This window comes from Vipera ursinii, assembly GCF_947247035.1.
Source record: "Vipera ursinii genome assembly, chromosome: 2".
In the NCBI taxonomy this organism is placed as follows: Eukaryota; Metazoa; Chordata; class Lepidosauria; order Squamata; family Viperidae; genus Vipera; species Vipera ursinii.
Window position 1 is genome coordinate 126,411,778 of NC_139513.1, and position 22,743 is coordinate 126,434,520.

Consider the following 22,743-nt stretch of genomic DNA (forward strand, 5'->3'; position numbering starts at 1 on the left):
AAACCAATTTCCTGGCTTTTAAAGTCTAATGTATAATGTGTTTTCTTTGGGTTAGGTACAAGACAATGTATGCACCTAAATGTTTGGTTTTTTAGCTATAGCTTATGCCTTAATGTGATATATGGTTAAACATGCAATTCTTTCTCTCTCTCTTTCTCTCCCTCCTTCCCTTTTAAAGTTGCAAGATTTGATTATGAATTACTGGATGGAACAATCAATTAGCATCCTCAAACAGAACACTTCGATGTGGGATAAACTAGGTCTAGCGTTGATCACCCTTACATTAGTAAAAGATTACAATCTTCGACTGTCCAAAGAGGGATTGGAACAGTTATGCATGTTTCTTTGTCTGGAGAAATCACCAGCAGATGTAAATGAAACCAAGTGCTTCAGAGAGATGTTTTCAGAGTGTCAGGGGTATGTAATTTGACTTTGGGGCATATGGAAAGAATGTAGAGTGGAATGAATATACTGACGGTTAAGGTAGAAAGAAGATGGGTTTGGTTGGGAAGAAGGCAAGCAGTTGGGTGTGTTAAACATGTTGGATGCCTGCTTTACTGTTTTGTCTGCTAATGTTTTTTTTTATGTGTGAGATTTCTGAAAAGATCAGTGTGCATTTAGTGATTTGACATGAATTTCTCAAATAGTTACTTGTCTATAAATTTCATCAGTTTTCCCTGTGAAGTAGGTTTTGGAGAGATGGACTGGCCCAAAATCACCTAGTGAGCTTCCATGGCTGAGGGTGTGCTTGAACCTGGGTCTTCTTGGTGCCAGTCTAGCATCTTAACTTCGGCACCATGCTAGCTGTCATGTGACAGATATAAATATTCATATCTGCTAAAAGCCACATTTTAAAAAAGGGGCAGAGCCAGGCAAAAAGAAATATTAATTGAATTGGTAACTAATAATTACATTTGTTTATAAAACAAATTTTGTTTGTAAAATTACTTTGAGCCTTATCTTCATGCTCTCCCTTACAGACAAAAATACATTTACACACACACACACACACACACACACACACACACACACACAGAAAACATAAGGAATCTCTTCCCTCTCCTCTCAGGATCTTTACCTTTAAGGATAATCACCACACAAGGCAATTCTGCACAGTACAATAATTGCATGGATTTATTGCTGTGTCTTGGAGCATCTTGATTCCAGAAATATTTCCCCATGCAGGAAACAATTTGGAGGGGAGATTCAGGTGTTCTCTGGCAGTTTTTGACCCTGAAATCATGGCCTGACTCTTGACTGTTTTCATCCATTAGTGAAACTTTGATCTTCTCTGATTTTTGGCATACGGTGGTCTTAGTCCAGCATAAGAATGCTGCTGTATTGTTCCGGTGGCTGTGCGGCGCCGGAGACAGCCTTCCCGGGCTGCCCGCGGCTCAGCTGTGTGTTTTTTCGCCCGAAACAGCGCCGATCAGCTGTTCGGGCGAATTTAAAGCCCCCTCCTCGGGAGAAGAGGAGGGGGTGAGGCCCCAGGTAGGGGTAGAGTTCTCCGGGGCCGCCTGAGCTTGGAGCTTGGGCGGCTGAAGGATTGAACTCCCCCGAAGCCTGGGTTGCTCCCAGCTGGCCAGCGTCTCTGCTCCGGACTTCTTGGAGCAGAGCCAGGCGTCTGCGACCACCCCTGCCTGAAGAAAGGACTATGGATTAAAAGGAGCAGGCAGAGCGGTACAAGAGGAAAAGGTGAAGAGGATTATTTTATTTTACTCTCGAGCTTGATGGAGTTTTTAAACTTTAAGTGAAAGTGCGTCACAATTGAAAGTAAAAGATGGCGGCTAAACCTCCCTCTAAAACTCTTCGGAGTGGTGGATCTTCTCCGGTGCAACAATCATCATTACAGGCGTTGCACCCTCCTGATGTTCTGACACCGAAGGACTTACGAGATGCTCTGGATAAACATGCCCAGGTACTTTTGGAATCAATCAATCAATCAATGGGTGATCAATTTGCACAGATGGAGGAGAAATTGGAGAAACTGGAGGAGAGAATAGAAGAGAGGATGGAACAGAAGCTCAGCGTGATGAAGGTAGACATTTTGTCTTCAGTGTATAAAGTGGCTGAATGTGTGGAAGATTTGGATGAAAAAGTGGATGACCTGACTCAAAAGAATGCCATATTAGAAGCAAAAGTACGGGAGAATGAAGATTTAAGAGACAAAATGGAAAGGGAATTAAGTCTTGCTCAATATTACCAGATGCAGTTTGCTGTTAGAATCAGAGGCTTAAAAGAGAATATTAAGGAAGATTTAAAGCAGCTGGTTTCTGAGGCTCTCGAAGTGGTATTGAAACAGCCAGCATCTGAAATAAGAGAAGCTATGGATAAAGTGTTCCGTGTGAATTCATGGATTGCTAGACAGAGAAAGCTACCTAGAGATGTGGTGGTCTACTTTGCAAAAAGAGAAATTAGAGATGAAGTTATACAAGCTGCCTATGATGCTAAAGTTGTGATTGCTGATCAAGAAGTCTTGGTTTTAAAAGAAATTCCTCCAAAGATTTTAAGGAAAAGAAAAGACTTCACATTTCTTGTGCAAGAGCTCAAGCAACGAGATATAAGGTTCAGATGGGAGATCCCAGCTGGGTTGATGGTGATGTATGAAGGTAAAAGGTACCGTCTGGTTACTGTGATGCAAGCGCGTGATTTCTATAATAACGTTCTAAAAGCAATCCCATTAACACTTTTGGAAGCTGCAAAGGGATCTGGAGAAGGAGAACATCAAGAGGCTGAAGATGGACAGATAGAGGAGAATGGTGTTGGAGGAGATCAAGTTATAACTCTTTTGGATGATCCCAGAGAACAGAGGGTGACGCGTGCTGCTTTAAAACGATCAAAAAAGATAAAAGAACAAGATCAGCAGAAGTCTATGGAACTTTCACAACGTACTTACAGCCAAGCAGTGGGAGGTGGGAAAAGATTTGGGTGAGGAATGTAAAATTTATACAAGCTTGAAATTTAAGAGAGAATTTTTATAAAATGTTTTATGGATGGCAATTAGATCTTAAAAAGCTAAGTATGTATCTGAATTATTAGCCTAAATGTTGGAGGTGCGGTGATGAAGACGCAATATATTTTTATATATGGTGGACTTGTAAAAAGGTTAAGGCTTTTTGGATAAAAGTCTGGTGGAACATACAGAAGATTTTTAAACGGAGGTTAAAGTTTTGTCCGAAACTTTTTTCTTTTTTTGTTTTGTTGGGAATAATTACAGATGCTACAGTTGTGGACACCAAGTTGATGTTGAATTTAATTACGGCAGCAAGACTTTTGATAGGTCAGTACTGGAAGAAAGAGGAACTGCCGACTATAGAAGAGTGGACTTTAAAGGTTTCCGACCTGGTTGAAATGGCGAAGATTTCGGACTATTTGAAAGATTACTTGCAAGAACGCTATATTATGGAAGGGAGAAAATGGATTGAGTTTATCCAGAATAAGTATAGGAGGGTTAAGAAGTTTCATGTAGTATTTGAATAAGTCTTCTTTCTTTTTTTCTTTTTCTATTTTAATTTTTTTTATATATATATTTAATATTACTAAGGTTTGTTTTATCCTATATAAGTTAGAGAGTGATAGATTTTAGAGTTTATGGTTGGTAGTATATGGTTGTTTATGATTGTTTTTTTTATATATACCTTGTATTTAGCTCTGGGAAGTCGGGGGGGGAGGGGGGGAGGGGCGGAGGAAGGGGGGAGGGGGAAGGGAGTGGGAGGGGGGATTTTTAAAGGAAAAATTGTATGTTAAAACTTTTTAATAAAAAAAAAAAGAATGCTGCTGTATTTCCCTGCATCTGTGCTGTTAGATGAGTTGTATGTACTTCATTGCACTAGAATATTCATCACGCTATTGATTAAGCTTATTATTCATCATGATCACTAGAAAAGGTTATTTGCTAGGCAAGCCTGCAAAGAGATTACATTCTAATCAAAGGTGGACACTGTAGTTGACCAGGCCTTTGGCTTGTGTATATCCAAAGCACAACACATTCTCTATTCTTTCCAGAAGACATTCCCCTCCTTTCCTTACTTTTTCCCTCAAAAAGTAAGAAGAAACAACAACAGAGGGTAATAGGGAGAAAAGGAAAGGGAAAAGAAAGTGGCATGTAGCTAGGATGGAGATGAAGAGGGGGAAAATTAACTGAATAGGAAATAAAGAAAATGAAAAGTCTTGTACAGCTCTTACAAAAGATGTGTAAGTCCCAATTATGTGCAGCCCCTCAGGTAAAGATCACCCAAGATCTTTCACTATTTAAAAACATCCCATTTGCTATGGGTAAAAAAAGGTAGTTTGATCTCTGGATCATTAAAGATAATCTCAGTAGTTGTGTTTTCATGGCAGCTATTTTGCAAATACAATTCCTATTGTCTTAGGGCAGGTGTTTCCTCTGGCCCGCCACTGTATTCTCTATCTGCTTATTAGTCTCAAATGATTGGGGGCCACCAGTGTAAAACACAAAGAAAGCAAAATTACATTATTTTGTTACATTTCTGAAGGACTGTATTTCTGTTGGCAGTAAGAAAGGCAAGTTAGCTTGCACAGAGAGTTTCTGATAAATAGTTTTTTTTCACTAGAACTTAATTTCTTCTATTTCTTTCAGTGTGGAGGAGAAGTTGATAATGCTCTGTAACAGCTGTATTGAAGAAAAGATTCACCAGTGGGTGTGGACACTCCCAGTTCTTTACCTATTTACTGTGACTGATTCTGAATATAAGATTAGGACGTGGCATGAATCAGAAGAGAAATGGGCAAGGTTGGAAGGTATTCAGTATTTGGAGATCAGAGATCAAAGCAGAAACTTCAATAGGTAGGTTTTTTAGCCTATTATTATTCTTGAACTGATTGTAGACTTTTAAAAGTTGATTTGAGCTAGGGCATGGATTGTCAGTATTTATAGACTGCAAAACTTGGCTCCAAGAAATAGAAATGGTTCAGTTTGGTGATGTGACCTCCCAAACAATACTGAAGTTAATAACAATAGTAAGTTGTCAATTGTTGTATGAATAATTGAACTTTCTCCAGTGGTCTGGGTCTTTTTGCTTGATTAGTCCATTAAAATGACTGGGGTGTGTGCAAAGGTTTCAAGAAAGAATTGAGAGGACAAGAGACCATTATGTAACATAGGAAGTACTTTAGGTAGTGCCATATTTTGCAACAATATTCCAATGATTAACATTATAAATAACTAATAAAACTGGACTATTGGAACATGCTGTACATGGGGATAGCCTTGAAAATTATCCAGAAGCTTCAGCTGGTACAGAAGATGGCCATGCCAGCAATTTTAGGTGCCCAAAGAAAAGTATATGTAACACCTTTGCTCTGCAAGCTGCATTGGGTGACAGTTTGCTTCTGGGTCCAATTCAAGATGTTGGTTATGACCTATAAAGCCCTATGTGGCGTGGGGCCAGGCTACCTATGATACCATCTTTATCATCAGCCATCCCACCTAATCAATCGGGTCAGGTATATGGCAGACCCTGACAGTTAAGAACTCTGATTAGTTGGAACAGAGACTTCCTCTGGCCCTGTGGAATATTCATCTCCCTGGAGGTGAGGCAATACCCCCCCCCCCCGCCGGCTTTTTGAAAATGAGTCAAAATGTTGCTCTGAGGCCTTGCGTGGGGAGCCCAGAGGAGCACATAGCCCTGGAGCTGGTTAGTGCCCTGCAAGTCCTCGTTTTGCCTTTTAACTAATTTTAATAGTAGTTAATCATCCTTGCCTTCTTCTAAATGTTTAACTTTTATATATACTGTTTTCAATAATGTAACATTGTATTGTACACTGCCCAAAGTCCATTTCTGAGGAAGGTAGGCGATCCAAAAAATGATAAACAAACAGATCACATTTTTCATTCGCCAGAATGCATCATGAATTTTGTTAAAGCAGAAATAGAAATGCTGAATTGAAAGAGTTTAAACAGGTGGTATTGTTATATATTAAGATGAATTAAAGCTCAGTTATGATGACAGCCAGTTGAACGTCAGCTGTGAGGCACCCAGCAACAACAGGTGGCGTCCTAACTCCCATGGACCGCCCGTTCTGGCGGGACCATTTAAGGATGTGGATTGGTTAATGGTTTGTTGGCAACAGTATTTAAAGGAGCCAGGTTGTGAAGGCTCCTCAGTTCAACCACAATAAAGATTCAGTTGAAACCTCGACGTCTCGTCATCTGTCTCACCGGTCTACCCACAATATATAACAGGTATAGTTTGAATAACTCAAATAATGTGTATTCCTATCCACAGCATTTGATTATTAAGGTGCAACTGGCTAAGGAAGCTTATATGGCAGAAATAAAATTGAAAATGCTGTGACTTGTAATAGCACTTATTTAGGGGTTGTACCTCATTTCCTTTCTACTCAGTTGTTTGGCACCAAAACATATGAATTTTTCCTTTCAATTAAGAAGTTCAGTCATCTACACATCTGTGCTACTGTATGTGGCTTCAAAATAATTTTTCTTTGTTTTTAACTTTTTTTAATGTTGCATAGTTGTGATTTGATGTGGGTTGTAGTTATGTTTTGGAGGTATTTTTTTAACAAAGCAAAATTGAGTGTTATAAACAAACCAGAGATCCCCCATGACCTGTTGGGTCATCTTTTCAGAGATATTTCCATGCCAAATTCCTCAATTGCTTTCTACCATGCAGAGTTTCTAATATATTTTAGAGTCTTAAAAAAATCAGGGACATACTCAGAGATGAATCTGTCTTAAAAGTAGCCCATGTTGAGAAGTATAGCATAATCAAACATCAGGCGCTGACCACAGGAAATGTTTTACAACATTAGTTTGTAATGATTTGACATTAAGTGTTTTATGATAATTTTATCTCATTGCATTGTCATTGCTTGCCCTCAGAGGTGAGGAAAGCCCCCAATTTCTTGACCTTTTGGACAAGGATCAAAGTCTGGCTGTGTAGCCTTTCGTGGGAGGCAGAGGGGCCCACCCATACAACTGTGGAGCTGGTTAACCCTATGAGAATCAGCCCCACCTGTACTAACAACTAATTCCCTATATTTGAATTCTTCATCTTTTACAACTTTATAAAGTTGTTTTACAATTTTAACATTTTAATCCTAAATTGTTCTGGTTTTAATTGTTTAATTTTATTGATTAAAGTGCACGCCACCCAAAGCACCTCTCCAGAGGAGATGGGCAGTTAAGGAGTATGAAATATAAATAAATTCTGAATCAGCAAACCCAGTTCTTTTAGATATAGTAGCTGACAAATAGAAAATCAACCTGAAATTTCTTAATTTTTGGATTGACAGTTCCTCACATTCCATATAATTTTGAAATTGAAGCGCCTACAAAATGTACTCGGAGAATACTTGTTGTGTCATGTTTTTATTCAAATTTCTGTATCACTGTTGTGCATTTCTGTTTGTTGAAAAGGAATCCAATAATGCAAAAGAAGCATTTGCTGAAAGGAAACCAAACATTATTCAGATCCTGGTTCTGCTTGTTACGACTGTGTGACCTGGTGGAATTTATCTCTGACCCTTTCGCTGATCCATTCGACTGTCTTCTGGGAACTGTTTATAGACTGAAGAACTTGAGAATTAACCGCGATAATTGTCAGGTTTGTTCTGATTTCTAATTAACATTTTTAATCATCTTTGTCTAATGATGACAAGGGATAGATACCAGAGGTCCAATCTTACATGTGGCCCATAGGTTTGTCATTACTCCTTAAGTGAAGTATGCATCAGCAAATATGAGAACTTGGTTTGTTCAAGCTATTCTAGTAAATTGGTCCATTAAAGTCTGATTTACGGATTTGGCATCATTTTGGCATACCAAATTGCTACTTTTATCTACCAGCTAGAATAACCTCCCTCAGTCAAGACATACTGTTTGCCTTTGATATCTTGGGCCCACGATATCCATCACTCACCTCTGGAAGGGTCCCATATTAACAATAGGTTGCAAAGGGGCTTTATTCTTATCAGGGCAGTACTGCATGTCCTGGGTTATGTCATAGAATTTCATATATGGGAGGAATACTCATTTACTTGGGAAGTAATCAGCCAGATTTGGCAGCCTCAGACAAAACTAGGTAGGCATCATGAAGTGATAATACGGTACCCTGTGCCCTGAAGGAGATACACGAACAGAATTCTAAGTATTTTCAAGGGTAGGATGTGTTTCTTACAAATGGAGGTGTTCACATGCAGAGAACACCCACAACACCCACACCCACACACAAACACACACCAACCTCTTTAGGCAGCAAACTGTACAAAGCCACTTCTCTGGGAGATGTTTGTCTAAAACTGATTCTTTTTAATCTAATTTTTTTTCTCTGTTTTAGGATGTAAAAAAGCTTTTAGAAAAATTGTTGCACATCCTGTCAGAAAAAAAGATGTAAGTAAAACATGCATGTACTTTTTTTTAAACAAAGCATTCATTTAGAACACGCCTCACTGAAGTAAACAACAGAAAAATTGATAGTGAATCACTTATGTAGCTTTTTTATCAAGCTGAAAATGATAACCCACAACTACGGGTCTTTAGGTGTCTGAGGAGGTACTTGATTCAATCAGGTATTGGAATGAGTAGTTGATGTGTGTGCAATTTCTAGAGAGACCATGCTCAGAAACCACCATTTGCAAAGCTGACCTGCTGATCAAAAGTGTGGCCCAGCCTTATAAGACAAAATGGCCTACGTGGCCCTCACTGTCTGAAGGAAGCATGACGCCTCTGCACAATAAAGTGCTCCATCAAATGGATTGCTCATGATGCACAAACTATTAGTCATAAAAGATTACATGTTATTTTAATAACCATAAAGGCTAGTATATAAAAATGTTTTAAGTGAAGTTAGAAAGATTCATTTGTTTTATTTATTAACATTTACATGCCACTTTCATGTGCGACAATGCCATGATTACCATTTCATGGTTGGGTTATTTCTACTAGAAAAGGAGAATTGCAGACTATTAGAACAAAGTAGGAAGTGATTTTGAGAAAAGGAAAAAGAAAAAAAAAAGCCCTCACTCTTCCTTCCTACAAAGAAGTCCCACAATCCCATATGAGATTCCATAGACACTGCTTCCCTGTCCCCATTTTTTAGCATCCGCCTGCTGCCATTGCTGGCCCTCTGTTGAGGAATGCCCAGCCAGTCATGGAGAAGGAATCAAGCAGATTAGCCTTGAATTGTTGCGTAGCTGCAAGAGACCCAGGACTGCCCCCCCCCCCAAAAAAAAGTTCCATGGAACCATCCATACTTGTCTGTTCCCAAGAGAAGGCAAACAATCTGGGGAAATTCCTGTGCTGTAGGTGAAATGCAGTAAAGTTACCAACTCAAACCTTTCACTTGTGGCACTATTGTTTGAGCCTGACAACTTCTCATGCTTCCCAGTGCTCACCTTTGCCAGCCTACCTGATACCCTTGCTGGCCCTCCGTGCTTTCCAGGCCCTGCCTTTGTCAGCTCTCCCATGGTCCTTGCCAATCCTCCCACAGCATTCCCCCCCCCAACACATTTGCTTGCACTCCTTATCATGGGCTCCTGCCTCTTTCCCCTTAGTGACCCACACCGTCCTAAGGTTATGATGGCAAACATGACTGCCATTGCTGAGTGATGCGGTCACTTGATGTCATGCTTTCCATTTGCATCACTTACCAGTGGTAATTGCTCTTAATTATAATCCACCCAATTGCTGTGGTAATCTCAGAACTACCAGTATTTTGTTAGGGCTCTCTTTAACGCTTAACTTTGATACAGTAGTAGGCAACTTTTCCAGGGGAGGCACATGTTTGGAATTTTATGAGTGAGTGGTGTTGATATTCACAAAATGGCTTCTATAGAAGACTTCCTAGTTCAAAAAATCAACTATGGGGATGTGTGTGACTGGTTATGAAGATGAAGAGAAGTATTTTACTTTCCTGTCAGCTTAGTTTTCATTGCAAATGTCATTTAGAACTCCTGACTCTTGTTTTGTTATGCATACTTTTAATGTGCATTTCTGGTGTTCTCTTAATTGCACAAATACACAAACTTTCTGCAATTCAGTACAATTCAGCAAGGTGATTGGAAACACTCTGCTGTTGCCTGTCAAAAACTTCATGAGATCTGCAGCCAACAGGTTCCAGTAAAACCACATTACAAGTTATTAGCTACAGCAGTTGAGATTGTTTCAACAGTTCTTGCACTCGAACCCTCAGAGGTAAGCTTCTCTCTCTTGCCCTTTGGTAGTTCCTTAAGATGAGTGGGGAAAAGGCTCACTGACTAGATTCTAGTCACTAGAAGAATAGAAGAACAGAGTTGGAAGGGATCTTGGAGGTCTTCTAGTCCCAACCCCACTCAAGCAGGAGACCCTATAACATTTCCAACTTTGGGGGGGCAATTCATTGAGACAAACAGCTTTGGTGAGATAGTTATATGAAAACATCTCTGTTTTGGAGTACTTCAGGCAGATAAAAGTACAGGTAGTCTTCGACTTACAACAGTTTGCTTAGTGATAGTTCAAAGTTGCGGTGACTTATGATCATTTTTCACACTTATAAGCATTTCCATGATCACATGATTAAAATACAGACGCTTGGCTACTGGCACATATTTATGACGGCTGCAGTGTCCTGGGGATCATGTGATCACCTTTTGTGACCTTCTGACAAGCAAAGTCAATGGAGAAACCAGATTCCCTTAACAACCGTGTTATTACATTAACAACTGCAGCGATTCACTTGACAACTGTGGCAAGAAAGGTCATAAAATGGGGCAAAATTCACTTAACTGTCATTTAGCAACAGGAATTTTGGGCTCAGTTTCTGTTGTACGTCGAGGACTACCTAAAGTATTTTAAAGTTCATAAAATAATTTGGCTTGAAATTCACATGTGATGGCAGCAGTTAGACCATTATCAAACCTGGCATAGATTTGGCACAGAATAGGGGCTTACTGAATCTAACCATATGTGTTGTTCCCTGCTTTGATGTTCAAAAGATAATATATAGCCGTAGGGATACCAAGGACCTTCCAAGGAGGGTTTGAAGTATGCATTTTCCCTTCTGTGATCAAATTTCACAGAACTCAGTAGGCTGCAGAATGGATCATTTAGATAGCCTCCCAAACATTTCAGGATTATAGCCGAAATAAAGTAAGTAGAGAGTACTATTGGCAAACTAAATCCTAGGGGACCTAGGAAGCTTCTCTGTTGTGCACTTATTCCCTGGAACAGCATTCCCACCAGGGATGGAGGAACCCCTTTCTCCTGAAATGTTAGAAGGCCCTTAAAATCTAGCTTTGATCCTAGGCTTAGTCTTAATGTGTTGGGTGGTGCCTTGTGCTGCATTTTAAAGATTGTTTTTAGCCTTAGCTGACTTGTTTTATTTTATGTTTTTAACTGTTTAAATTTAGTATTATATTTTGTAAGTCACCCAGAGTTCACATGAATGGGTGTCTATAAAGGTAATCCTTGACTTATGGCTGTTTGCAGCATCCCATGGTCACATGATTGCATTTTTATGACATTTTGCTGAAAACAGGCACTTACTTTCAGCAAAACCGGCCCATAGTGAACAATTGGTTTGCTCAGTGACTGTGGTGTTTACTTAATGACAGAAGCAGTCACTTATTGACTTTGATGTTTGCTTACCAATCACTGCAACAAAGGTTGTAAAAATCAGGTCAACCACACGAGTGACCCACTCTATGGACATAATGGGCAGTCTCCATTACAATCGTAGGTCGAGGACTAATGTATCAAATCTACTTTTATTATTAAGTTTCATCTCATAGTCAGCCAGATGTTTAGACTGGATTTGGCCTTTTAGGTACCCATTGAGTCCTTCCCAAGGACCCGAGATAGACAAACGTTGTTTGGTGTTGTTTTTATTACTAGAGATGGGTAACTGCCTCTGACTGGATTTTCCCCTCTTATGCTCATTCAGGAAATACGCTGTTCTTTCTTTCAACAAATTATACTTTCCTTTTCATATGACAGGTTTCAGAAATGGAATTTGCCACAACAATATACCAAAGTGTTCGTAAAACTGCTAGCTATTGGTTTCATTACTATCTTCCAAAACCTTTGCTGGAAAAAACATCAGTTACACTTTCTTGGAAAGAGGAACTTGAGGTTTGTGTTTTGGAATTGCAACTATATCTAGATTTTATCCGGAACGCTTTAATTTGTAGTTTCCTTTTTCTTTTAATTTTCTTTTCCTAGCCTTTTTTATATCAGTAATCCCTACCGAAAACTGTTAAATAAGTGAATTTTTGAAGTGTACATTGTGAAGTGAACCAGCATCTCTGTTGATCATCCTAGCCTATCGGAGGCATGTGACATGAGTTGCAATATTTTTCTCAGTTTTTTACAAGTCTGCAGAGTGTTACTTCAGAAAGATTAGAGGACGGAGAAAACATGAGACCAAAGTTGAAAACGAATTTATTTTATTCTAGAAGTTATGCACATTGTTTTCATAGTTACTTCCTTGAAATCGTAATAGGATCTCAAATTGCATTTTCCTTCAGGTTTGAAGATGGAGCTTAACCTAACATTACATCTTCAGTTTAGGTTTCCAATTCTCTCTCCCTTTTATTATAGTTAATTGATGATTCACTTTACATCGGGGAGGACTGTGTGGAGAGAGTTTCCTCCTTTAAATTTCTGGGAGTCTACCTCTGTGAAGATCTGACCTGGAAAGTTAACACAACCCAGGTGGCTAGAAAGGCCCAACAGAGGCTTCACTTTCTCAGGGTCTTGCGGAAGAACAGGGTAGAACAATGGCTAATGACCCTCTTTTACCGGTCTACTATAGAGAGCGTCCTCTCGTATGGTATTGTGGTTTGGTATGCTGGTCTGACAGCCGCAGACAGGAAAGTATTACAGAGGGTAGTGAGCACAGCACAAGACATTGTGGGCTGTCCCCTGACACCACTGGGTGACATCGCCAGGGCTCGCTTCCTTGGAAGAGTGAGGAAAATTCTCAGGGATGACTCACACCCTGGACGGTATCTCTACTTTCCTACCATCGGGTAGGAGATATAGGAGTATAGCCACCCGTACCAACAGGCTGAAAAACAGCTTTTATCCGTGGGCTGTTAGGCTTTTGAATGGGATATAATCTCTGTGAATTTATGCAGAATTGACTTGGGAGGCTAGTGTGTGGCGTAGTTGGTTCACATGGTGTGGTAGGATGGAGGGTTTGTTGTCACTATGTGTTGGGGAGAGGGAGCACGGGGAGAGGCTCAGCTAATCTCAATGTACACATGTTGTACTTTGACAAAGGTTTATTATTAAAAACCATGTATTTTTTCTAATAGGTGATGAAGTATTCTAGCATTAAAGTTAAATGTTTCCATTTGAGTGCAATAAATACTCTCATTCCTACTTTTGCCTTAAACAGTTTTTCATTTGTGGCTTTAAAATGTAAAATAATGTTTTCTTTGTAGGCATGGGATCACTTTTTGAAAATAAAGTTTCCTAATAGTCATTCCGAAGATTGGAAAGAAACTTTAAGCATAATTTTGAAAAGCAGAATTAAACAGGTATGTAGATATATAGTGTCATATACATGAGATATTAATCTGTTTGTAGCAATTAATCTAGGTGAGCATAACCTACTTGAAATGTACGAAAAGCTTTTATGTAATACTTCTGTGACATTTGTCTTCTTTTATTGACATTAAACAAAGATTAGTCTGATCACTATCATACCTGGCAAAACTGCTTGGAGTTTCTAGCATCAGCAAAATATGATTTTGGACAAGAATGAATCACTACAGTAATATAAACGTACCATTTATTTTGAGCTGATGTGTGGTTGTGTAGCTTATTGAAAAATTAATGGTTAAAATGTGGCTTGGCTCAACTATACAATTAAAACCAGGGCTTTTTTTCTCATAGAATGCTCAGAACGGCGGCGTTCTGGCACACCCCCCCCCCTTTTTTTTTTTTTTTTTGCAAAAAAAGCTCCCTCTATTGGCTTTCCTAAGCCAATTGCAAGGCTAGGCAATCTTGGCTCTTTTTTATGACTCATGGACTTCAACTCCCAGAAATCCTGAGCCAGCCATGCTGAGGAGAAAGGGAGAGGTTTCCAAGCTGAGCCATGCTGGCTTACGAATTCTGGGAGTTGAAGTCCTTGAGTTATAAAAGAGCCAAGGTTGCCTACCCCTGCACTAGAGGAGGACATTAAAATTATTTACAGGGTTACTTCTTTAGGAACTAAACTTTTAGAATCTAAAACAGCTAATTCAAAAAAGCCAACAGGAAAGAACCTCATATTTTTCATCTGCTTCTGTCTTTTGGAAGGTAAAATTAGATAACAAAATACTCTATTTCCTATGTTAACATCTCTGCAATGAAATCAATAACAGGTAACAGGAAAGAAATGAGAAACATTTTTCTCAATGTAATATGTCTAATTTAGCTGATGCTAGAAAAAAAGTATCTTTGTACATACTCTTGAAAACTATTTTGAATCTAACCATCTATTACAACTAAACCACTTTAAATTAAACAATTCTTAAGAATGAAATATTCTTAATTTGGACTTTACTTTTACTGTTTGGACTGTTGTGTGTTTTGAAAAATAGATTATTTAGAATCTAGTCATGTTGCACTTCAGTCTTTAAATAATTAACCTAGTATATACATAACAATAAAGGGACTCAGTGGCTCAGTGGGTTAGGATGCTGAGCTTGTCGATCAGAAGGTCGGCAGTTTGGTGGGTTGAATCCCGCGTGGCGCGTAACAGTGAGCGCCTGTTACTTGTCCCAGCTTCTGCCAACCTAGCAGTTCGAAAGCATGTAAAAATGCAAGTAGAAAAATAGGGACCACTACGGTGGGAAGGTAACAGCGTTCCATGCGCCTTTGGCATCTAGTCATGCCGGCCACATGACCACGGAGACATCCTCGGACAAGCGCTGGCTCTTCAGCTTTGAAACGAAGATGAGCACCGGCCCCTAGAGTTGGAAACGACTAGCACGCATGTGCGAGGGAACCTTTACTTTTACTATACATAACAATGTATGATGTTTTCTATGGTGAGCTTAACATCAATAACAACATTTATTAAAAAGGCTAAAATAATTTCTGGTGGTATTATCTGTACATTAAAATTTTGTTTAGTCACTATCTTTCACTTTTCACATTCTGGACAAGCCGTGGTCATGTATCCTAGCAAAAGATGTTACATATGTGCATAAGCGTAGTCAGTAGCATATGTCTTTTTAAAAATATCAAACATGCAAAGAAACAAAAAGAAGTCCAAAATATCTGTATTACATCCAGAAATGCCAACTTTGCAACCAATATTTCTCATCCATAACTATGGCACCCTAAGGATACCTGCATACATGCAAATGCTGCTCTGGGATCAGTAACACGGCAGGGATTTCTTTTTCCTTCCAGTAACATATACCTGTTAGGAATTAAAGTCCTAACCTGGTTTGGGTGAAATACATATAATATGGTTGTGTACCTTTAAGAAGAGAAATGGCCTAAGGGTGTGACTAATTCTATTCAGCATAAATGAATTTCAAATGTTAGACTTGCTCTCTCTAGTGTTTTTTCTCTGACTGACTTGTTGCTGTGTGTATTGATATTTGATTTTTAACTAGTAAGGATTTTTGACTTTGACTTTGTTTACTCCTGAACTGTTATTCAATGGTGATTCTTCGTTACTGACCTTGGATTGAAAACTGGACTATATGTAATTGTGTTTTTTTGTTTTGTGTTATATTGTCTGAGTAAAAATATTGTTATGATACAACTCAAGTTGGTTTACCTTTTACTGTTTGCTTCTTAAAGGTCCCAGTACACCTTCCTTTGTGCATTGCAAACCTTGTATAAGGCATTCTGCACATTCTAATTTTGTTTCCTATTAACAATACCTAAAACCAGTTTATTGCATTTGGCAATTGTACTAAAAAAAATCACATTGTCAACCAATATAATTTATTTAATTTGAAATCAAGTGAAAAATTGATTTAAATTATTTTATTAAAACAAATTACCGTATATACTTGAGTATAAGCCGAATTTTTCAGCCCACTTTTCGGGCTGAAAAACTCCACTTCGGCTTATACTCCAGTGAACAAAAAAAAAGAACTGTCCCTTCGTTCGGAACAGGCTGCTGAGAGAAGGGAGGGCTGGGCTCCCCACGGCTGCCTCAGCAGTTGGCGCGGCCGCGGGTCCGGCGTTCGCCCGCCGACCAGCTGATGGGCGCGGGCGTGGCCGGGCTGTCCCCGGAGCCGGGCGGGTTCCACCGGCTGGGCTCCCCACGGCTGCCTCAGCAGTTGGCGCGGCTGCGGGAGCTGATGGGCGCGGGCGTGGCCGGGCTGTCCCCAGAGCCAGGCGGGTTCCACCGGCGTTTGCCGTTCGCCCGCCGACCAGCTGATGGGCGCGGGCGTGGCCGGGCTGTCCCCAGAGCCGGGCGGGTTCCACTGGCTTTCACCGTTCGCCCGCCGACCAGCTGATGGGCACGGGCGTGGCCGGGCTGTCCCCGGAGCCGGGCGGGTTCCACCGGCGTTCACCGTTCGCCCGCCGAACAGCTGATGGGCGCGGGCGTGGCCGGGCTGTCCCCAGAGCCGGGCGGGTTCCACCAGCATTTGCCATTCACCCACCAACCAGCTGATGGGCGCGGGCGTGGCAGGGCTGTCCCCAGAGCCGGGCGGGTTCCACCGGCATTTGCCGTTCGCCCGCCGACCAGCTGATGGGCGCGGGCGTGGCCGGGCTGTCCCCAGAGCCGGGCGGGTTCCACCAGCATTTGCCGTTCGCCCGCCGACCAGCTGATGGGCGCGGGCATGGCCGGGCTGTCCCCGGAGCCGGGCGGGTTCCACCAGCATTTGCCGTTCACCCGCCGACCAGCTGATGGGCGCGGGCGTGGCCGGGCTGTCCCCAGAGCCGGGCGGGTTCCACCAGCATTTGCCGTTCGCCCGCCGACCAGCTGATGGGCGCGGGCGTGGCCGGGCTGTCCCCGGAGCCGGGCGGGTTCCACCAGCATTTGCCGTTCGCCCGCCAAACAGCTGATGGGCGCGGGCGCAGCTGGGCCTTCTGTGATGCTGGGTAGTTGCCACCGGTCGTGCTCCCCCGATCCCCACTGTGTTGTCGAGCCCGTAGGGCTTGACACCTGGCAGCACATCCCGCAGGGAAGGTCTGCTAGGGAGGCGGCAGTCCAGCTTTGTTTCTCCCCCTCGTGCGTGCGTGTGTGTGTCAGACCCATGGGAATGGCTGGTAGGGAAGCGGCATTCTGGCATTCCCCCCCTTCCTGTGTGTCGGGCCCACGGGGCTTGACACACAGAGAAACGCAAATGCCGGACTGCCGCCACCTTTACTAGCCATTCCTGCAGGTCTGACACACACACACACACACACACACACACACACACGGACGAGGGGGAGAAACAACGCTGGACTGCCGCCACCTCTGCCAGCCCTGCAAGCCTCTGCCGCTTCTCCAACGTGGAGATTTCCAGAGGTATTGGACTTCCAAGGAGACGCAGAGTGCAGGGCAAGTCGGCCGAGTGCCTTGGCGACATTCCGGCAAGGCAAAAGGCACAAAGGGGGCAGGGGTCCCTCAGGTCCGCTGGGGAGGGGGAAAGTGCGTGCTCTCGGCTGGCTTAACCCAGTTCCATTTTGCAAGGCAAAAAGGAGCCGGGAGAGGGAAGCAGGGAGGAGCTCTCCGCCCACCCTCTCTCCCGCCTTTCATTCCCCGCGTTGAACAGCGCGAGTACACAGTCATTCCTTCTCTTTGTACCTTTATCCACATCCATAACAATAAGAGAGTTGGAAGGGACCTTGGAGGTCTTCTAGTCCAACCCCCTGCTCAAGCAGGAGACCCTATACAATTTGAGTAGTCTCCTCTTAAAAACTTCCAGTGATGGAGCAGCCACGATTTCTGGTGGCAAGCTGTTCCACTGGTTAATTAATTGTCCTCACTGTCAGGAAGTTTCTCCTTAATTCCAGGATGTTTCTCTCCTTGATTACTGTAATTTCCATCTATTGTTTCTTGTCCTGCCTTCTGGTGCTTTGGATGTATAAGTTCACACACACACACACACACCATTCTTTGCTGTCATGTCACCCCAATGATACGTTTGGTTTGCCATTAGGGTGCTGTGTGAATGTGGTCTTTAAATAAACCGCTGTTTATTAAATAAAACAGTTTTTTTTAAAAAAACAACAAACAAACCCCCTTTAAATAAAAGGGAAAGTCTGTAGCTTGGGAGTTTAGAGAGAGAAATGTTTTGACACAGTTAACGTGTGTTTCTGTGACGTTCACGAAGCCCCGGTTGAATGACATGAAACGAATCCCAGTTTATGGCCAATTTGGGGAAGGCGGCATCTGAGCGCTCATTTTCCCCGCACCGGGTCCAGTCAAATTCACACACTCTTGAGCCAATCGAACGCATCCTTGTCTTTTAATCCGGTTCGCGCTCTAGAAACTGAGATTGAAGGCAGAAGAAGAGTTCAAGCTTTTAATGGGGGGTGGGGCAAGGGCTGCTTTTCGGCATTCCAGCAGGACAGGATTTATTTTTATTTTTTTTATTTTTTTAAAAAGCGCCTTTTGCAGAACAGAGACAGCACGGGCGCGCCCACAAACACACACACGCACACACACACGCACACGCACCCGACCACGTCATCTCGCCCCCAAAGTCTGCATGCACGGTTGGATCGGCAACCTGCCGACGCAGCTTTCGTTCCAGAGCAGGGACCCCCGGAGAGACGCTGCAGCGATCCTCCCCCCGCGGGAAATCCACCCTCTTTCAAGCCCCGCCGCGCCACCCCTGCCTTTGGCAACCCCGGGAGCGCCTTGGGAGAGCCTCCGCAGCGGAGCCCCGGGCTTGCAGGAGGGCCGCGCTCTGTGCACGCTCAGGAGCCGCCTTCTCCTTTGCGGGGGGGGGAGGAGGGAGAGAAGGCTTCCGTCCAGCGCCGGAGCGAAGGGGGAGCGGCCCGAAGGAGGAGTCACGCTGTGTGGTTGTGTGTTTGTGTGTGTGTGTGCGGCGCGCCGTGGGGCGTCAGGCCCTTCCCGGCTGGGGCTCCGGTGCCTCTGCCCTGCCGGATCCCGGCACCGTCGAGCGTGCCCCCCCAGATGTTGCGCCCGGTGCGGCCGGACCCCCTGCACCCCCCACGCTACGCCACTGCCCATCAGCTCCCACGGCCGCGCCAACTGCTGAGGCAGCCGTGGGGAGCCCAGCCGGTGGAACCCGCCCGGCTCCGGAGACAGCCCGGCCACGCCCGCGCCCATCAGCTGTTCGGCAGGCGAACGGTGAACGCCGGTGGAACCCGCCCGGCTCAGGGGACAGCCCGGCCACGCCCACGCCCATCAGCTGTTCGGCGGGCGAACAGTGAACGCCGGTGGAACCCGCCCGGCTCTGGGGACAGCCCAGCCACGCCCACGCCCATCAGCTGTTCCGTGGGCGAACGGCAAACGCCGGTGGAACCCGCCCGGCTCCGGGGACAGCCCGGCCACGCCCGCGCCCATCAGCTGTTCGGCGGGCGAACGGAGAACGCCGGTGGAACCCGCCCGGCTCCAGGGACAGCCCGGCCACGCCCGCGCCCATCAGCTGTTCGGCGGGCGAACGGCAAACGCCGGTGGAACCCGCCCGGCTCCGGGGACAGCCCAGCCACGCCCGCGCCCATCAGCTGTTCGGCGGGCGAACGGTGAACGCCGGTGGAACCCGCCCAGCTCCGGGGACAGCCGGGCCACGCCCGCGCTCATCAGCTGTTCGGCGGGCGAACGGTGAACGCCGGTGGAACCCGCCCGGCTCCAGGGACAGCCCGGCCACGCCTGCTCCCATCAGCTGTTCGGCAGGCGAACGGTGAACGCCGGTGGAACCCGCCCGGCTCAGGGGACAGCCCGGCCACGCCCATCAGCTGTTCGGCAGGCGAACGGTGAACGCCGGTGGAACCCGCCCGGCTCAGGGGACAGCCCGGCCACGCCCATCAGCTGTTCGGCGGCCGAACAGTGAACGCCGGTGGAACCCGCCCGGCTCCGGGGACAGCCCGGCCACGCCCGCGCCCATCAGCTGTTCGGCAGGCGAACGGTGAACGCCGGTGGAACCCGCCCGGCTCCGGGGACAGCCCGGCCACGCCCGCGCCCATCAGCTGTTCGGCAGGCGAACGGTGAACGCCGGTGGAACCCGCCCGGCTCTGGGGACAGCCCGGCCACGCCCGCGCCCATCAGCTCCCGCAGCCCCGCCAACTGCTGAGGCAGCTGTGGGGAGCCCAGCCGGTGGAACCCGCCCGGCTCCAGACACAGCCCGGCCACGCCCGCGCCCATCAGCTGTTCGGCGGGCGAACGGCGAACGCCGGTGGAACCCGCCCGGCTCCGGGGACAGCCCGGCCACGCCCGCGCTCATCAGCTGTTCGGCGGGCGAACGGTGAACGCCGGTGGAACCCGCCTGGCTCCGGGGACAGCCCAGCCACACCCGCGCCCATCAGCTGTTCGGCGGGCAAATGGTGAACGCCGGTGGAACCCGCCCGGCTCAGGGGACAGCCCGGCCACGCCCACGCCCATCAGCTGTTCGGCAGGCGAACAGTGAACGCTGGTGGAACCCGCCCGGCTTTGCGGACAGCCCGGCCACGCCCGCGCCCATCAGCTCCCGCAGCCGCACCAACTGCTGAGGCAGCCGTGGGGAGCCCAGCCGGTGGAACCCACCCGGCTCCAGAGACAGCCCGGCCACGCCCGCGCCCATCAGCTGTTCGGCGGGCGAACGGCGAACGCCGGTGGAACCCGCCCGGCTCCGGGGACAGCCCGGCCACACCCGCGCCCATCAGCTGTTCGGCGGGCGAACGGGGGCGGCCATGAACAGCCACGGAGCACACGTGCCGGCAGGGATGGCTGGGAGAAGGCTGGAGACGGCTTCCGGTGGTCGCGCAGCTCCATCAGCTGGGAGGCGGCAAGAAACAGCCGCCGGCGGAGTCAACGAGCAGCTCGTCGTGGCACAGAATATAGATATGTTGCTAAGAAGGGGCCAAGCTTACCGTATACTTATACTCGGCTTATACTCGAGTCAATAACTTTTTCCAGTTTTGGGGGGTAAAATTGGGGGTCTCGGCTTATACTCGAGTCGGCTTATACTCAAGTATATACGGTAATGGCAATTCTTTTTAATTGTACGATGGATTTTTTTTGTTGCAATTGTAACTCTCTGAGTTTCTCTCAAGTATGCAAATTAAAAAAGGAATAAATTAAGTGACTCTATAAATGTCCAATTATTGTAGAAAAACTATTTCAAAAGATAATCGTGGTAACCTATGCCCATTTCCATCCTGAACAAGCAGAACATTTTATATATTTTGAAAAATAATTTATGTTCAGATCTTATTGCCGTAATTACAAATTCTTCTGCTCTATATCTTTACTTTGGAGACTTATAAATATTTTGTAACCCCAAATTGTGCTTTGTTTTTATTTTAATGTTTTCTAATTAGGAAGGAGCTGTTGAACAAATTAAAGTCTATTGTAGTCACTATGAGAAAATTCAAAAATTCAATTCTGTGATTTTGCAAACATTTGAAAATTGTGCCCTTGAAGCTATTGATTCAGCATACCAGGTAATTTATTTAATATCAAAGATTGTCTGATCTTTCTGTAAATACGATGGTTGTTATGCTTCAGATAGTCACAGATTAAAGCAATGTACCTTCCAGACATATGCCATCCTCTCCTTCCAAGTTGGCTGAGAAATGTATCGTCTATACATTTTAGCTGGCAGGACACAGAAAACAATACTGTATGTTGCTTTGCAAGGGAATTTCAAGATTGTAGCAGAGTATTGGTTATACTTGTGCATACAGTCCAAAGTACACCAAATCCTGACCTGTAATGTATCCGTGCTATAATGATATAGTTTAAAATTTTTAGCATGGATTTTTTAAATATCATATTGCTGAAACACACTATATAGAAGAACAACCTTAGTTTCATGTTTTTCCATTCATTAAATTAGTTTTTTTAGTATATATTACCTTTATTTGTATGCAATATATACTAAACTAGCTGATTCTGCTGATTAGAGTTTTTTATATTTTTCCATACAGCAGGGATGTTCTTTGTCACAATCTCTTCTTTGTTCCAGAAGTTGATTCTCACACCTATTACGAACAGGAACTTACATTCACATAATATTTTTTGTCAGTCCATTTCTGACAGCTTTTCAAGATAATTTTGTCTCAGAAGTGAAGGTTGGTTTACTTGGAGTAACAATAGCAATGTCTTTGACTAAATTACCTAAGAGTAAGGATAGTTATTTAGTCTGTAGTTTATAGAAACATAGAAAAATTAAAGCGAGGGCCTTCAAATCCTGCCCATGCATCGTTTTTCAGTTTATAGGATCCTTCATTCCCACAAAGTGGTGATTGTCCCTGTTCTAAGAGCAGTATCTATCTCAGCAAGTGGAAGAAAAATCCACATGGAAGGAAAAATACTTTTACATTGGGGAAGTCCCATTACATGATATAATGAATTTTGTGACAACCTTGACAGAGGTGCAAAATCATTGTGTGATATATTGAATTCATTACTGCCTAACACTCCTTTCTTTTTTCCTATGTCTTTTCTAGAAACAACAGAATCTGCTTGAGTTGATATCTAAAAATGAATGGAGCAAACTGGGTAAAATTATATCTGCTGCCATCATAAAATCCTGGCCAAAGGATGATACGGGGACGCCTTTGAAAGACTTTCAAAGTATACTAAAGCATCTGTTTGAATGGCAGGACAGCAGATACCTATTCATTTTCAATCGTATGTAAATCATTTACAGGATCAATTTTATAGT

General features: G+C 44.3%; 1 protein-coding gene across 1 annotated transcript in view; it reads left to right on the forward strand.

Moving 5' to 3' along the window:
• RNF213 (ring finger protein 213) overlaps window positions 1-22,743 on the forward strand; it is a gene marked incomplete at its 5' end in the record, with an annotated part of 158,673 nt that overhangs the window by 34,069 nt on the left and 101,861 nt on the right. The window contains 9 exons of the mRNA XM_083351118.1: window positions 179-421; window positions 4,608-4,807; window positions 7,400-7,586; window positions 8,319-8,371; window positions 10,021-10,174; window positions 11,954-12,088; window positions 13,405-13,500; window positions 21,395-21,517; window positions 22,526-22,709. Of these exons, the coding sequence (XP_083207244.1) occupies window positions 179-421; window positions 4,608-4,807; window positions 7,400-7,586; window positions 8,319-8,371; window positions 10,021-10,174; window positions 11,954-12,088; window positions 13,405-13,500; window positions 21,395-21,517; window positions 22,526-22,709 (1,375 nt within the window). The remainder of the gene's footprint in view (window positions 1-178; window positions 422-4,607; window positions 4,808-7,399; window positions 7,587-8,318; window positions 8,372-10,020; window positions 10,175-11,953; window positions 12,089-13,404; window positions 13,501-21,394; window positions 21,518-22,525; window positions 22,710-22,743) is intronic.